General features: G+C 35.3%; 1 protein-coding gene across 1 annotated transcript in view; it reads right to left on the bottom strand.

Annotated features, from left to right (window-relative positions):
• LOC113770785 (protein DETOXIFICATION 19-like) overlaps positions 1-16,483 on the bottom strand; it is a 24,420-nt gene extending 7,937 nt beyond the window's left edge. Inside the window, exons 1-7 of the mRNA XM_027315367.1 lie at positions 15,988-16,483; positions 14,144-14,688; positions 13,567-13,653; positions 13,394-13,450; positions 13,055-13,293; positions 12,820-12,938; positions 11,617-11,768 (exon numbers count right to left, since the gene is read on the bottom strand). Coding sequence (XP_027171168.1) covers positions 11,643-11,768; positions 12,820-12,938; positions 13,055-13,293; positions 13,394-13,450; positions 13,567-13,653; positions 14,144-14,688; positions 15,988-16,305 — 1,491 coding nt within the window. The 5' untranslated portion in view covers positions 16,306-16,483 and the 3' untranslated portion in view covers positions 11,617-11,642. The remainder of the gene's footprint in view (positions 1-11,616; positions 11,769-12,819; positions 12,939-13,054; positions 13,294-13,393; positions 13,451-13,566; positions 13,654-14,143; positions 14,689-15,987) is intronic.
• Between the last annotated feature and the right edge of the window lie 1,683 nt (positions 16,484-18,166).

Raw genomic sequence — 18,166 nt, 5'->3', positions numbered from 1 at the left:
AAAATGACTTTCAACGAGAAAATGACTTTTATTAAGTTTACGAAAACGATTTGGAGATTCAAATAGAAATTCGAATGGCCTGTCTACGATTAGAGAAACGTCACATTTGACCCCTTCGGATATCATGTTCCCGAGATTCAGTGTTGCCAAAAGTAGGGGTGCAAACGAGTCGAGTCGAATCGAGTTTTGAATTTATCGAGTCGAGCTACACTTATTTATACGCGAGCTCGTCGAGCTCGAAAAATAAAGCTCGAGCTCGGCTCGATGTAGGAAAAAGAAAACTCGAGATCGACTCGTTTATAGCTCACGAGCCTAGCTCGAATTCTGGCTCGCGAATAGCTCGAGTTCCACTCGATTTTCTGGCTCGTAAATAGCTCGAAGTCAGCTCGATTTCTAGCTCGTTAGGAGCTCGAGTTCGAACTCGAAAACAGCTCGAAAATTTCTGGAAATTTAAGCAAGAAAACAACAATTTTGTCCGCATATTTTTGACAAAATTTAGCATGATAACAACAATTTTTCACATATTCTTGATCTTGAGGCCTACAAATTATGCACTAATACAATCATAAATGTCCAAATATCCACTAATACAAATCATCCAAAAATATCCAGATGCCCACTAATACAAATTATCCAAATTTCCACAAATATCCACTAATACAAATTAAAAGCAGCTTGTTGTCCACAAGAACCAAGGCATGACATGAAGCGAGAATTAGTCCACCAACTCCAACTCCAGAAAATTCCTAAAGGTTAAAAGAATCATAAGAAAAACGATTTGGCAAAAATGCAAATGCCAAATAAGAATGAAACCATCAATCAAAGAAATGAAATGCGTGATAACCAGCAATACACAGAGAACTCATGCGTGATAACTAAATGGAGATATACTAATAACAGAAAACTCATACCCAATGAGTTATAGATGACGCAAATGAAATACATGACAAAAGAAGATCAAATGTGAGATGCAAAAAGTATAACAATTTCCAAGATGATATAAACCATTTGCATCATTAAATTTCATAAACATGTGAAAGAAATCAACTTATTAGTACAAGCAAATCACGCAACTATCATTATTGACATTATTCATCTATATGAAAAGAATATCAAATCTTCGAATCCTTAAAGAAACCATAAGTTAACAGGAGCACAAGGGTGCCTACATCATAAGATGTTTTTTCATCTACATGATCGTAGTCATTGTTAGCCTGCTGCATTGCGCAAGAATGGTAAAACAGATCAATAGAATAGCAAAGTTTCTTCCATGTAATCGAAAGGGCACCAATTTCCCATGCAATTGCACAAGCTGTTAAAAAAAAGACAAAAAACAGCAATAGAAAACAATATATTGCTCCTTGCATTAGGCGCAAGATGTCCCCTACTGCCTTAATTTCCTACTGGAACAAACTCAACACAACACATAACCATCGCATATATGATTGCACTCCACCAGCGTTCTATAACCATCTGCAATTCTGCACTAACCTCTGTGATCTTAATACCATGAGTTAGAATTGGACAAAACTCTAAATAGAAAATTAAAGGTAAATTACCTCAAACATCTCCGAAGTCAAGAAATAGGCAACACAATCTCTTGTCTATCCTTCAATTTCTGGAAAAACAAAAAAATAAAATAAAAGAAATTAAGAAATAGTAAGGCCGAATTTAAATATTATGTGTGAACCACAAGGACCTTTTTATCAATGTTTCACTGTGTAAGTGTTGCATTCTTTTTAATTATTCAACTCAAAAGCTTCAAACAAGATAGTGAACCAATTTATAAGAGATAAAAGGAAATCTACACTTAGTAGCTCTATTATTATATATAGATACTTAATTCAACAAATCTATAATCCAGTAACATATATATATGTGTGTGTGTGTGTGTGTGTATTTCTTGTTAAAATACTAACTGAAACCTCATTTCAACCCCTAAAGAATTTTTCTATAGTCAAATCCTGCAGAGGTAAAATATGGTACTTTCTTCACCTTACCAAATGCAATTAGTTTCTCCTTTGACGTCTAAGCAAAACTCCACCAACCATTTCAAGTTTGTAAGTTCCAAAGTTTTCAGGTCTCAAAAAACTGAAAAAGTTCAATAACAATAGAAATTATTGAACTCGGAAGTGTGTCATGCATTTCAATAAAATGTAAAATTCAGATTTATTACAGCAATGTGCATTCAACCAAAATTGAAACTGATGACTTGGCAAATTGATTACGGAAATAACCAACTAAAAGTAGACCATCATTCATTTTCTCAGTTAGCTCCTCCAAATCATCAAAGATGATGAGAGCAATTAAGGTGTAATTATGACACCAAATACTCCGAAAGAAAGGCAAATCAGTCAAAAACCTGCTGAGGTACCATTATAGTGCATATCATTGTCCAGTGAGTGGGATAGAATATTAATTGTCCCTTTTAATTATGTTTCTTGATCACCATTCCAGATTAATAGAATTTTCATTATACAAATTGTTGAATTAAACGGCGCATTAAGTAGAAAGAAAAAGAAGCTAAGTACATACCTGCAAAAATCTAGGAAAAGCTCGGTGGGTTGCGCACTTGCTCGCTGGAAAAGCTTAGAAAAAATCCGGAGATAGGAATTCACTGAGAAGCTGGTTGGGTTCGTCAGTCAGCCTCGTTGAAGTGGTTGGGTTCCGAAAGCTGGTTGGGTTGCCTATGTGGAGCTGGTGGAAGCGGTGGAGAAACTGGAGATGGAGCTAGTAGAAGCAGATATGGCAGTAACGGGGAATTGGGAGTTTGGGACTTCCCATGGTTTCAAGAGGGTTGCCTTTCTGGCTCCGTGCATACTGGGATGAATCTGGTGTTTTCGATTCTCAGGTAAGGGACCCGAGTGCCCCCGCTCATTGGAGCTGCACTTGCGACAGAGTTAGGACTGAGGACAGTCAGCAGAGAAAACTTGGAGGTTGCTGAGGAGCTAGCGGAAGTGGTGGAGGTGGAGCTAGCAGAGATGGCGGTAGCGGAAGTACGAATTAGGAGTTTGGCAGTGGGACAGTCGGTCGGCGGAGCCAGAGGAAGAAGATTGATCCAAGGAAGTGAAGAAAGAAAATTGGGTAACCTAACCTAATAGAGGAAATTGTAAATTTTAATTGATTCAGGGGTATATTTGTAATTTCACACTGACTCGAGCCTAACGAGCGGCTCGTCGAGCTATCGAGCCAAAGAAACGAAGGCTCGAGCTCGCCTCGTTTGTCTTAACGAACGGCTCGAGCTCGGCTCGAGCTCGGTCAACACGAGCTCGAGCCGAGCTTTGACTCGAGCTGCTCGCGAGCAGCTCGAGTCGCCTGCAGGCCTATTTGTGTAGGACCGACCGACTTAGGCTTGTGTCCATCCACCCGCGTACACGCTCTCACGTGCTCGAAGGAAGGAGCTGCATTGCTTGAATTGCATAACTTTCCATAAAAAAAAAAAAGGGATTAACAAATAAGAACACTTTGTCCCCCTCAATAAAAATAATAGGCACCTTGCCAACTTGATTTTATCCCATCCTTTGCACGAGAATAGAGAAGAGCTTCGTAACATGTCTAATTTAACAACAGTTTGAAACCTGGCCATTATAGTCCATTTACCACAACCTTAAATTCCAAAATTTTCTAGTAAACTATTGACAAATGAGAGTATAACAATTTTGAATACAATTTTTGTTTTGTTTTGAAATTGCTAATATGGATGGAGTAGCATATGAAATCTTCAAAAATCTAACACATGAATTATACCTCCATTTCTTGCCTTCTGTGCGTCTAGCTAGTTTCTCTATAAAAATCACACTACATATTTATACAACATTTTTTGAAATATATATATATATATATATATATATATATAATTGGAGTGTCTCGAAGTAAACTGAAATTTCATAACAACGAAAAAAAAGAAGACAAATTTACAAAAACTTGCAAACACCTCCCCCTTCCTTTAGACAACATCATACTACGATCAAATTGAATTAATCCAATACATTGCAAACTCTTTAAACAACAACACTTAAGGCAAATTACAAAATTCTTCCTATTTTTGTATAGTTTTATGATGCTACTCTTAAGATTTATTGTCTCATCTTATAAATTGAAGAGTATGATGTCACTTCACAGCTGCCCAAGTGGGACCCAATTTTCAATATTGATCGAGTAAACATTACATTATTACCAAACAAATTATAAATCATATGACATCTAACACGCTACAAAGAAATTTAGGCTTTTCATGACTCTTCAGATTAATGCAGTCACATAGAACTTATGTTTTTCATTGACATGAAATTCATGGAGTATAGCAGTAAGTTAGTTTTAAGCTCACAAAAATGCATGATTTTTAAGTCACTAATAATATAAATGACTTTCATTCAAGAGTCACGATGTCATTCTTGTGACTTGAAATTAGGGTCACCGTTTACGACTCGCAAGATTCAATTGTGACCATGTAAATGGTGCATCATTTTAATTACAAGTCACAATATTAAATGTAACTCATAAATGAATGTGCATTTTCTATGACTTAAAAAATTCATACTTTTTGTGACTATCTTAGTTTCACATCCTAAGAATAAGTTTTTTGTGCCTTGCAATTCTTCGACAAGTCAACAAGAAGTCTAAAATTAAGTAGTGTAAATCTAAGTTCGTAAAGCCAATACAGGCTTAAATTTGCCCTTAAAAGGAAAAAAATAAATAAAAATATGTCAAATTATAGATTTTAAAGTTACGTTGAGTATTCATTTCCAATGTAAGTGGTTAACAGAGAACCTCACATATCTACCAACTAGATAAGAGAACAACTCAAGTTCTCAGTGTCAAGGTCTCATTTGAGGAAACAAATTTCATTTCTTTATTTTGGACATTAAAGAGAGAGAAATGTCTATTTGAGCCTTGGTATCCAAATTCAAAGGCTTAATAGTTCCTTACTATTTAGGGGCTAATTGGTAACAATGGTTTAATTATTTTCATTTGTTCCTTTTGTTTGGTTTTTAATTGGTCAGAAAGGTCAATTGAATCCTTTTATGAAAACTAGCTCTTTAAATAGTTACTAACTATTTAGGGCTATTTTTGTACATTTCAAATTATTTCTTTTATAATTTTCCGGTCAAATGCAAATAGTTGTGGACTATTTATGGACTCCTTTTATCACATGGGTTGTTTTTGAATTATTGATTGGAATTAAAATATTGTTGTGTCATGTCCGTTAGAACTGGTTGCTCTGTCATGTAAGTTAGTCAACACCACCTAATGGTCTTATTAGTCAATGAAGTGAAGTTTCTTTCCCTTTCTTTCCGTCGGATAGGTAGCTAGAACTTGCTTCCCCTTTCTAATTGTCCTTCCTGCAAAATCTTCACTTTTCTACCAATTCCTCCAACAACTAATTGTCTTACTTTTTTATTGCAGCCCAGAAAATCCTCGACATGCACGTGAAGTTTTCTTTTGCCCGAAAATTCAGCTCAGTTAAATTTCTCTTCCCCCAAAATCTATCATCCTGCAAAATCTTCAGTTTTCTACCAATCCTCCAACAACTAATTGTACTTTCTTTCGATTGCCACCGAAAAAATCCTCCACATGCATATGAAGTTTTCTTTTGTCCCGGAAATCGGCTCACTGAAATTTCTTTTCCCCAAAAATCTGCTCACTTTAGGGATTTAGGGATGACTGCTGTACCGAGTTATCATCTATGGTACAGCTTCCAAAACTTACTATTGCCAGCCTTTTATATACTTCTGTTTCCGAGTTTTGCCAGCATTCAGCCGAGCAAAGAAAACATAGGTACGCTTCTATATTCTCTTCTCCTATTTTGACTGGAATTTTTTTTAAATGTTACTACCTTCTGTTTGTATTGTCTTCCGTTAATTAAAGACTGTTATGTGTTTGATGTTATGCATAAAAGAATATAATTATGATGATAATTCTTTGGATTAACTTATCTTTGCTTTTTCTTCTATTTTTTAATTTCAAGGGTTGCCCGACTTTTAAGAGGTGCCCTACTGTGAAGGCTGAAGCTGGGTGAAAGAGTCCAAATATCTGCGGATTCCCAAGAATGTAGTGGATGGAATACAAGCAGCATAACGCAACAGATGCATTAGCAAGGTTAGCTGTGTATTTCCTAGCAAAATGGGAGTTGATGAACATTGACCTGTTGGCTCTAGAAGTGAAGTGTGATTATTTAAAATTTGAAACATATGTGTGGATGATCAACATTTGACCAACCATGTCGATATGTAGCGTCGTGTACTCGGTTATCAAAGAAGAAAGTTTTGAACTATAGTAGCCGTTTGTGTTCCACCACTGTTTTATTGCTCTAGGAGTGTTTGAAATTTTGCCGTCTACCTGAGTTAAACGCAACAAAAGAAGTGCTGGGAGCATTTGCAATTTTTGTATTTGCCGAGAACTTGCCATCTTTTCATCTCATTTGCGGAAGAAAACTTAAGCCAAAGATGACATCTTACCGTCGCAAGTGTATTCATTTTACCACCATTGTATTTTTTGTTGATTAAAAATAAATATTGCTCCACTTTGATGAGAGGTTGTATTGGTGACAACTGAGAGACGCGAGAGAGAGCTCACTACTGTGTGAATGGTTTTGCATGGTAAAATGTAGCCGCGGGTGGGCGGGGCGCAACAACGTCCAGTAGTAAAGTAGTGTCACTTGAGGGTCCGTCTGTTTGCTTGTAAAATAATTTCCCCAAGAAAATCTTTTCGCTGAAAATCATTTTCTTGAAAAATTCGCATTCTAATATAATTATCAGTTAGTATCTCTCTACTACTACTATAGACAATCCATGTTAAACACCACAATCAATTTGAGAGTCAAAAAACGGTAAAAAAAAAATCTTTTTAAAGCATTCATTGAAAATTCTATGAACAATTGAATAAGATGATGTAACCAACAATACTATTGATTTAGATTCACTGAAACCTTTTGCAGAAGTTTGGTTTCCATTGGATAGAGTAAAACCTTTTTTCTAGAAAAAAATTTTTTGGACACTTTTTCAACCAAACATCAGAAAAAAGGGAAAACATTTTTTTTGAAAAAATTTTCCATTGATACAAATAGACCCTAAGCAAGCATGTTTTGATAGAAAATTATTTAAAATAACTTTTTTTAAAATCATTATTTTTTTAATATGATGTACGTTAAATAAAAAAATAATTTTGAACTCGTGTCCTAGGATGGAGAAAAATATTTTTTAATATCATTATCTCTAATATTATTTACCTCTTCAACCTTAGCAAATTATTCTCATTGTTACAGACTTAGTTGATCATATCAGTGGGTGGGCCGCTGCGTAGCACGGCCAGAACCATACTAGTATATATATATATTTCTTGTGGTGGACGTTTAGGGCTGGATAAGCCTCTCAATCATTAATCTGTGACTCATGTCAATACTGTGTGTGCAGTATATTTGTTTATCAGCTCAAATTTGACATTCTTGATTACGCCAATAAGGCATCCTATTCTATGGTAAATTAGTAATTGCAACTTGCTAGAAGTTTGGACTAGATTTAAGGATATCAAATCGGTAGTTTAGAATGTGAAATTACGTGTTTGGATAGGAAATTATTTAATTGAAATAATTATAGTAACAGTTTTTATGATGACTCACGATGTATTTGAGATAAAAAGACTATTGAAAAGATAAAACGATCACAAATAAATAAAATGACCACAAATATAAGTGTGTTTGGATTTGAGATAATTTTGTGAAAAAGTACTGTAGCACTTTTTTGATATGATGTATGTAAAATAAAGGTGATTGGAAAATGTATTGACGATACAAGCAAGTCAGTGTACGTAAATAAGCTGTAAATAAAGTGAAATAATGCATAATCCAAACACAAATTATTAGTACACCCTTTTCTATTGGTCACGCTCTTACTATCTCATCTTGCTTATCAAGAAGAGGCTATTACAATATCCTTGCACTATTTTCTTTCTCGTGGCCATAGATTGACAAATGGCCGATTTGAAATTTTCTAATAGCATAGCTTGTGCAATTTTGTTCAAAATTTTCAGCTAAAATACGAATAAAAATTAACAAAACCACAGAATGCTAAAAATTAATCTTTACAATGCAAAAATATTTTGCAAGTTCAAAACTTAAAATATAATTCCTTAAACTTGACGAACCATATATTACTATTTCAAGATTTAAATTTTTAATAGGTCTTTATGTTAGACCGTGTGAAAAAGAAAAACAGAACAATGGTAGATCTTTGAAGAATTCCAAAAAAAAGCAACCAAAATATTCAACTCACTTGAGCCGCAAAAGAGCATGCACCAAAAGAATTTTCATACTATACCATGATTTGCAGGCTTTGGGGGAAGAAAAATGCTGATAAAAAGGTGGAATTTTTTACAAAATTATTGGATTTCATCAGACCACATATCTTGCTCAGTTTGTAATATGTCCTCTATTAGAGGACTGTCTTCCATAATTGATTTTTTGTAGCAAAGAAGAAAGTGGATGTGTTTGCGTAGGACAAAAGTGTCACTTCAATCTATCAAAGCTTACTTTTTGCAATGTCAATCTGATATATACATTTTTTTCTTGACATATACATGGATGGTGAAAAGTGGTTTGTTTGGATTGTGTTTTATTTGGAATATTTTTACTGTAGCACTTTTTGTGATGTGATGTGTGTGAGATAAAAAGGTAATTGAGAAGATAAAAAGGTGTATTAAAAATTATAATGATGATGTAAGCAGATAAAATTGGAGAAATAAAACACAATCCAAACAAACCCGTCCTTCTAAAATAATAGGGAAGCCATCTTCTCTCAGAATAAAGTAAAAAACATGCGGAGTCCTTAAACTATTTTTATTGTCTATTTTGACTCCTCATTTGAAATTTGTTTTCGATTGGTTCTTGAACAATTAAGATTGCATTCTTTAAGAACTTTTGGTGATTTTAGGCAAAAATCGGGCCTGATTGAAGGGCATTGTTGCCCATTCACAATTGAAGCATCCGGACTAGTATCCCTAAATAGAGGCAATCCTTCAATTTCTTTCTTCAAAACACCATTAGATTTTCTTTAAAAAAAAAATCATCTGAAAAATCGAGGATTGCCTCTTTTTAGGGCCTCTTTTTAGGATAATCATCACAGGGGAGACACTAGTAATCATCAGCAAGAAATTGTTAGAATCTCCGGAAAATCAGAAGAGGAAGAACAACAACTAAGAGGACTAATGAAGGTAGAAGAAAAGGAAATCAAAGTGAAGAGTTTGGTGGAGAATAAATCAGGAGAAACAAAACAAAGGAAATTGTTGTGTGATGTCCCTTCAAAAATACTTGCTATCACGGCTGGAAAACTTTCTTTTGCTGACTGCATAAACTTTTGATGTGTCAAAAGACTCTACGCCTTCATCGGAAACTCCACCGTTCCGATGAGGACCACCAACACATTCTTTCCATGTCTAATATTTCTGGAAAGATCAAGAGGACTCTACAGCTTTGTTGATTACAAGCGGAATGCCAAGTACTCTTTGTCAATTACTGAGGCACTAAAAGATCATGCAATCTGCCATTCCAAAGAGGGTTCGTTGCTAATGGACAAAGAAACATCCATTGCTACCTTTGATCCAATAACAAAAGAAACACTCCAATATCCATATGTACAATTTGTTGGCTATGCATTTTCAAGTTTCATTTTTACACCTTGTTCTTCTACTTCTTCAGATTCTTTAGCGGTCGTTGAAAGGTTGCCTTTTTTTAGGGTTTCTAATGCTGGTCCCGATACTTTAATTGTAAACGGACAAAAAAACCCTTTAAATCTGGCTAGACTCGTGCCTAAAATCACCGAAAGTCCTTAAAGTATGCGATTTTAAATGTTCAGGGGCCAATCGAAAACAAAATTTAAATAAGGGGCTAAAAGTCGATAACCACAATAGTTTAAGGATTTCGTCAGGTTTTTAACTCCTCGGAATATTGCATATGCTTGCTACCCAGTGATGAATACTAGTTGAAAATCATCGCCTGGCACTTCTATAAAGAGTTTAGGTTTAAAGTTTTCAAGTTAATTTCTCCCAGAGATGTTTAAGATGCGAACTGAAGTTCTCCAAATTTGGGTAGAAATCCTAATATTCGCGTTTAAACCCAAAAACAAATGATATGACCCTATAACCTGCTAAATCATCAGCAACATCATCAAACGTCTAGAGAAATGCACACTGACAACGACAACCTGGATCTAAGCAGAAAACGTTCACAGGCAATTCTGGCATATTGGGCCAGCAAAGGCCGGCTTTTGGAGTTCTCTGGGATTAGGTTTATCTGTCAAAATTTTCGTTTCTCGAAAAAAAAAAAAAAGGCCAGCAAAGGGCTCTATCACCTACATATATTCATCACTGTTGAAAGCAAACTCAAGCAGAAAAGAGAACTAGCAATTGGCTGAGTACGTGGTGTGCTCTATTTTTTGGTATTTGATTATGATTCCACTGAAAATGAAGAAAAAGAAATTCAAAGGAAAATGTTTTGTGTGGAAATGTTAGGATAGAAACTTGAATGGGATATATAAGTTGTCTAAGAAGAAAGATAGAAATCCAGGGAAGAGAGGAATGATCCAGACAAGAAGAGAAAGAAATAGGAGCTACAGTTTACGGTGGAAGACTGGAAATGGGAATATATATATATGTATATATATAGAGAGAGAGAGAAAGGAAGGAATTGACCTCTAACGTACGTGAATTAACTATGTAGCTGACCAGAAACAGAAGCATCCACTGTACACGTGGTGAAGAAGTTAGAGACTTAACGGTGTTCATCATGATGGCTTACTTGGCCGGGTTTTACATTTTATTCGGTTCTTCCTGAAAGAGTACGTGAATTACTTGGACAGGTTTTCTTACAGTTGAGAGTGGGATTAGGAGTAGGAGTAGGAATAGTAATGTAAGAGTTGACTGCTGACCGGAAAAAAAAATCAAGGGCTTCATTATGTTTTAGGATTTGCTGAGGCCAGCTCAAAATGTTAAAACCCTGATTGCTTGGTGGACCAAAACGTATGCAATATTAGTTTGGACTCACTATTGTCACTTCATCTCGTGAAGAAATTAGTCACATGACCGTCAGGTAGTGATTTAACTCTTTGATTTGAAATCTTTCATTTTTCCTTTATCTGAATTCAAATTTTATATATGTATCGTATATTCAATCGTGATAGTGTATATTCCGTCAGCATATATAAAATTTACTCTTGTTTTAAATCGAGAGTTTATCTATAGAGACAATAATTTGTTTTTTATCAACAACCCCCATCTTGTTTTTTAAACCTGTTTCAGTTGATGTAATGGCCCCAAACTTTCCTTGTATACCTTAAGCTAAGCCAATCTATTTTTCCTTGTATACCTTGGATCGGGAAAGTAAGAAGAAAATCCTTCGTTGTTGTCATCACAAATTCTAAATGAGACCAAATGGTCATTTTATATTTGCACAGGACTTGATACAATGGAGGATTGGATTAGGTGAAAATGTATTTGTTTATTCAACGAGTAAATGTTGCGAAACTTTTGGCCCAACATCCAGAGTCCAGAATTGCACATAGCCATGTCTCAGACTCACGAGTTGCCTGTGCCGTCAACTCCTATCGAGATCTCCACTTGAGGGATCTCAGTCTATTCAGTCATGCTTAAGCCTATGCTGAATTTTGTATGTCATTGCTTGGGGTGAGTTCCACTCGAGTCCATTTAGTAAATGAAGAAAGCAGAAGTAGCCCAATAGCTTGGCAGCACAGGCCACATGTCAAGCCCATCCATAATCCCTGAACCAAGAAATCAGAAAGTCATTTACAAATGTAAGACTCTCTAATACAAAACAGTCCAACTAATCATCACTAATACCAACTCCCAAAGTACTCCATCAACAGAGAGTTTTAAAATCCATCAAATTCTCTTTGCAGGAATACCATCACTAATAATTGCAGATCAAAAAGATAAAAGTTATTTACACTTTTTTTTTTTGTTATTTGCACTTTCACTATCATTTTTATTATATAGTTTTTATTTATTAGACTATATAATATAACAAATGGTGGAAGTGCAAATAACATTTTTCATCAAAAATAGAAATATAATGCAGTTATAAATAATCTTTATTTAGTCCTCCCACTTCCCATTCTTAATTTTTTTTATCATTACCATTATCTTCATCTCCATCTAATTTTGATAACGAACCCATCACTCAACTTTGTGTTTGACAATTTTAATTTGCTAATACTTGTCAAAAATTGAAAACAAAAATGGGCATTGTTAAGTTTGGGTTTTATTCCACCAACCGTTATTTCGTTGGGCTTAGATATTATCCCCTGTTGGTGGGATAAAATCCAAACTCAACGAAATAACGGTTTGTGGGATAAAATCTAAATCCGACATGTACAAAGAAACTATTTAGTAGTAATGAAAGAAAGAGAATTGGAAACAGACACTAAGATATGTAAGCACCGGTGGTTGGTGTACATGGTGTTTTTGTTGGTATTAAATAGTACACATTTGATTGACGGGAATAAATAAATAAATTTGAAAGAAAAGAAAATATAGGAGAAAGATGATAGAGAGTTAAATGAGGAAAGCTATAATTTGAACCAATGGTTGACAATAAATGAGAGAGATTTAATTTTTTGATAGAATTTTTCAATGAGCAGACAATTAATTAAAGGTATTATTATCTTTTTATTGCATCAAGGGAGGTTCCGTACTTGTATATAAATCTCAAGGTAGTCAAGTGAAATTTCAGAAACCTCCCATTTCAGAAACCTCTTATAGTCTTATCCCTTGAACAAAATACTTTGAGATGCATGTTTTGGGTTTAGATACCTTGGCATATAGTTTGAGCTTGAAACCGAGGACGGCTGCAATAGTCATGCCGATGAAATAAAAGGTTCCCAAGCTAACGATCGCTGCCAAATGCTGCCAACCACAGCCTCTGGCCACACCTGATCAAGAATATAATCAAAATCATGTTTTCTGGCTAAGACCGGAAATTCTTGTTAAAGTAGAGATTTATAATTAAGGGAGTTAAAAATTAAAGGGTGGAGTAGAAAGCCTCTACCAGATAAGATTCCTTGGATGAAATCAAATAGAATGGAGATCAATAGCAATGGTGTCAGGGAAGCAAACTTGCTAATTATTACTGAGCTACTACTGAAGAAGCCAGCCCAAATATTGCGACCAAGATATAATGCCGAAACCACGATAAGTCCAGAAACAACAGTGAGCTTGAGAGTCACAATCATGGCATGCTTGGCTCGTTCTGGATTTCCGGCACCCAATTCATTTGACACCCTGGTGCTGCAAGATCCAGTTGGATTTTTTGTTGCTCAGTGGTCCAAATGGGAAGAAAAAGCGTTAAAATGGACACATCAAATCAAACCAACAACTTTACTTGTACCTTGCAGCTGCACTGAGGCCATAAGCAATCATGTAGGCAATGGCTTCTGTATTTACACTGTGGAAGCAGACACCCCATAAATGAAACTTGGCAACGCAATTAATTATATGAAAGTACGTACTCAACTGTTCAAATTGTAAAAGGGTGCTGGTTCAAGGCAACGAAGCACTTACCACATTGCAATCACTGAAGTAGTGATTTCTGGATCTGGCATGAGTCCAGCTAGTAGGACAAGAATCTCGAAAGCCCCGTACTCCAAACTGTAATACAGGATGTCACAATCCAAAAGAAATGTAGTCCTTCTGTATAAGTTAATACTGCGCGAAACAACTATAATTAACTAAACAAGAATATACATCTCAACCTGATACGCCTGTCAAAGCGCTACATACTTCCTTATGCGTTGAATCTCAAGAAATTCAGTGCCAATTTGATGTCAAAACAAGAATTTTACGAAATGTTGTGACTTTGAAAGTTGTTGGCCATGTGATTTTATCTCCTTATCCCAATGTTTTAGATATCTCTACCCCTATCTTTTAGAGTACACTCCCGTGAAACTTTAAAATTCCAAGCAATCAAAGAAATGATTGAGTAGTTTTATATGTGTTTGCCTATCTTTACCTCTCTGTCCATGGAAATACCTATATATGTACGGTGCCTGTGATGCTACTAGAATCCAATCAAAATATCACATTTTTTCTGTTTGTGAATTGCATGCATGGACTGGAGAATTGCTGATTAGACACTTACCAAACCATTGCAGCACAGGGCAGTGCCAGCTTCAAGTCTACAAGGATATAATGAAATGACTCCGCTGAAAATCCATCCCAAGTATGCTTAAATTTATTTGCACGAAGAACGTATACGCCCAACATGAGGAGGGAGATCCACAATGATATTGAGGCGGCTAATGGTGCTCCAGCAAAAGCAAGGGGTGTCCATTTAACCAGAATGAAGGTAATCCCGATGTGGATAACCAATGGAACGACTGAGCACACAACCAATGGTGCCACAACTGATTGAGTCTGAAGAAACCTCAGAATATTTTGCAGAATCCCGTATGCAAATAATCCTGGTATTAGAAACTTCAAGTACAGACCAGCTGCTTTTGATATTTCCGAATCTTGACGTAAAAATATCAAGATTATGTCGGAGAACCACCAGAGTATTGATACAAGAAAAGAACACGATAGCGATATTGCGCAAGATGCTTGTAGGTGTATTCCCAGCAATCTATACAGCTTTGCGCCATAGCCTTGCCCACACAAGGTTTCAAGTGCACCACTTAGGCCCACCTGAAATGGTATGTGAGAGATTAATTCCCATCCCTTTCATCTACAGTGCAAAGGATTAATATTAGTAACACCTTTGTCCCCATGAACTTTGGGGATGGCCGCACTTTATTACCCTTAACCTTGAAAAGTATACACTTCACCCCCAAAGACTAGTCAACCTTGAAAAGTTAACTCCACATTAAGACCCAAAAAAAAAAAGTGTGTGATGACAACATTGGCCCATATTTGTCAATGGTTTACAATTATTGCCCCTTTTTGGACCAAAAAAGTTGAAATTTGTTCTGATCTTTTCTTTTTCTTCCTTCACCAAGTTTAAAAATAAGACATCCCAGACATTTTTAACAATTTTGGTTAAGTATTTACTATTGGACTAATTTGGAAACAGAAAATGATACTAATACTATAATTTTAACATAAACTAATACAATAAAAAAAAATTAAAAAATAACAAGTTTGATATTATCTTTTTTTTAAAAAAAAATTTTTGCTAACTCATTTATTATTAGCGTGCTATTTATCCTTACTGTTTGATTTAAAATCCAAAAAATTGAACAAAGTATAAGTAAAAGTGTGCACCAATCCAATAGGAGAAATTTTAAGGATATTTTAGCTTTTATCAACTTGAATTTTTATAAACTAGATAGAGCAAAGAAGATGTATATTTTTGTAGCAATAAAAGGGAAATAATATGCAAGTTACACATAATCTCATATAAATAAAAGGCAATCATATCATTGTACTAATTTTTTTTTTTTCATTTTTATCTGTGACTAGTTTTCATAGATAGTGAAATGTATATTTCTAAAGTTGAAAGTGATGAAGTGTAACCACTAACAAAGTTCAGGAGCAAATGAAGTGAAGCAATGTTAAAGGGCGCAAACATATCATATCACCAAATGAATACGATGAGGTCGATGACTATTTAATCACTTTGGTGGAAGAATGCAATTAAGTTTCATGATTTGCTCTCTAGTTTTCTATTGAAAATTTGCATCCCTTGTTGTTTACAGCTCCAGCGCTACTTAAAATGGTCAACAACCAAGCATCAAACAGCCTAGAAATATAAATAGAAAAGGACAAGAGCAAATTCATGGCATGCCACCAAATTATTTAATTGTGCTAAATGCGAGAAGGGCCACATGGTCCTCACATCTGCCTTCGGCTTTATCAGAGAATTTATGAGTAGGAGGCAAAGAAAATCGCCAAAATAGACCTAATCCCGAGTCTTGGATAGAAGCACTGAAGCAGAAGATAAATTGGTATGAAGAGTGAGTGAAAAATATATATATATACATATACCATGAGGGCGAGGCCGGTGACGGCGGCCCAAGAATTTGCGAGGGTGGAGGCAGCGAGTTCAAGTTGTCCAAGATGGCCGGCGAACATGACGGAGACTAGAGGGATCGAGTAGTATGAAACATTAGTCAGAATCATAGGTAGAGAAAACAATATCTGGTTCTTGCTTTGTCCCACGTCCAAGATCTTGTTCCAACACCTGTCTCTTGCTGCTGCTGCTGCTGCTTCACCTTCGTTATTAACACTCCTTGACTCTGTTCTTCCTACTAGCAAGGGGCTAGTATTAGCCTCTGATTCTGAACCAGTAATATTTGATTGCATCTTTTTTATGGTAATACTAATATTTTGCCCTCTACTCTTTCTGCCCGTCTCGGCGATCGCCTGTTTTCCAGGCTTCTCTCTCTGCTGCTTTCGTTTCTTCCTCGTCTTGTTTTAGTTGGTCTCGTCAGTGGCTTATATTTACTTCGACATGGCCACGTTTTGAACGTAGCAAGTCGCCAGACCTTTATTGTTGTTACACAGCAGTTAAGTCGCCAGTCCTTTATGGTCCTAACCACGTTATTACACAGTAGCTAAGTCGCCAGCCCTTTATTGTTCACTAGTTATTACACAGTAAATTGTACTCGAAAATTTTTTGTCATCCAAGTTGTCTATATATTTGTTTCTGAAAAATGTGGCATAATTATGAAACAAAAAAATACTACTATATATGAAAAATGAAGGTACATTTCCGTGCTTCTTCTTGTATTTTCTACTAAATTTGGTGTATTCTCATGCCATGCACCTATCTAATTTGGTATATTCTCATATATATATATATATATATATAACAATACCGAATTTTGAAAGAAATACAATAATTATACGCAACCGTACTAAACTATTATTTTTAGCTCCATTTATTTGATATATTATGAATTATGTGCCAAATGAGTGTTAATATAGTCTTTTTATAATCACCAAGGGAGGTAAGTGGTTATTTCTAAAATATTAGGGCTGTCAAATGATATTAAGAGAAACTCCAAAGGAGGTTTCTGATATTATCCCTAAGTAAAGCAAATGAACCGACAGGAGGTAGGTAGCATAGCAGTCCAACAATGAACAAAACAAATCCACGACTAGCATTCTATACAACAGGTGGAAAAGAAAAATTGACAGGTGGCGAGAAGTCAACGGAATATTATTAATTGTTGGAAAACAAATCACGCAACTGCCTGCTGGAGCCGTATACGTAGAAATAGCGAATCCTGAAAGTTTAAAGTCAAATTTAGAACTCAAATCCAATACTTAAGGCACCGTTTAACACTGGTTTGGAAAGCAATTTTTCAAATCACCTTTTCAAAGAAAAATTGCATTGAAAAATTGCTACGTTTCCATGAATATATTTTTCAATCACTTTTTTATCTCATATATATCCAATCATTATAATAATTTTTCTACAAAAAATTTAGAAAAATGCAATCCAATCCATGAACATCTTCTGTCACAGTATTAGTACAAACTCAATCAGACTCTTATTAATTAATATTAGAGAAGTGAATGGTCCAAAAACTGATTAAACTATTAAATATGACACGGATTGGCTAGCAAGGCCATTTTGTCAAATTCTATTAATAAAACAATGAGCTACCCAAAGGTCATTTTTGCCACAGAGATTTTTGAATCTCAGTAATTTACCAATTATTTTTTCGGTAGAATTTGACAAAATGACCGTGATGACCTGTTTTTGCCATTTTAATAACCTTTGTGGCCACAAGAAAATTTTGATGAGTAATCCATACCATATTTAATAGTTTAGTAAACTTTTTGGCCATTCACTCTTGTTAGAGAATACATTAGAGTTTGAGGGGAATTTTTACTCTTGATTATATTTATACATGTCAATGCCATGACTTCATATCGATCCTTTTTCATTTTCCTATTAAATTGGGTTTCTCCGTCAAATTTTTCCTTTGTTTATTATTAGTATTATTATTTTTAAAAGCGCCTTAGGGACCCCTCAGGTTAATTTGTAATTTGGGGTTTTGATTCATTGGTTCTTGGAGGATAAACAAATAAACTACCAGTGACCACCTCAATGGATTTATAGATATTCGTTGCTGGACTTTGTGACCCTTCCTTCCAGTTCCTCATCCGTCCATGAAGAATAGTAGATCAGAGTTCTGACAAAGCACCATTTTAT

This window comes from Coffea eugenioides, chromosome 5 (assembly GCF_003713205.1).
Source record: "Coffea eugenioides isolate CCC68of chromosome 5, Ceug_1.0, whole genome shotgun sequence".
Lineage (NCBI taxonomy): Eukaryota > Viridiplantae > Streptophyta > Magnoliopsida > Gentianales > Rubiaceae > Coffea > Coffea eugenioides.
This window is presented reverse-complemented; position numbering and strand designations above follow the sequence as displayed.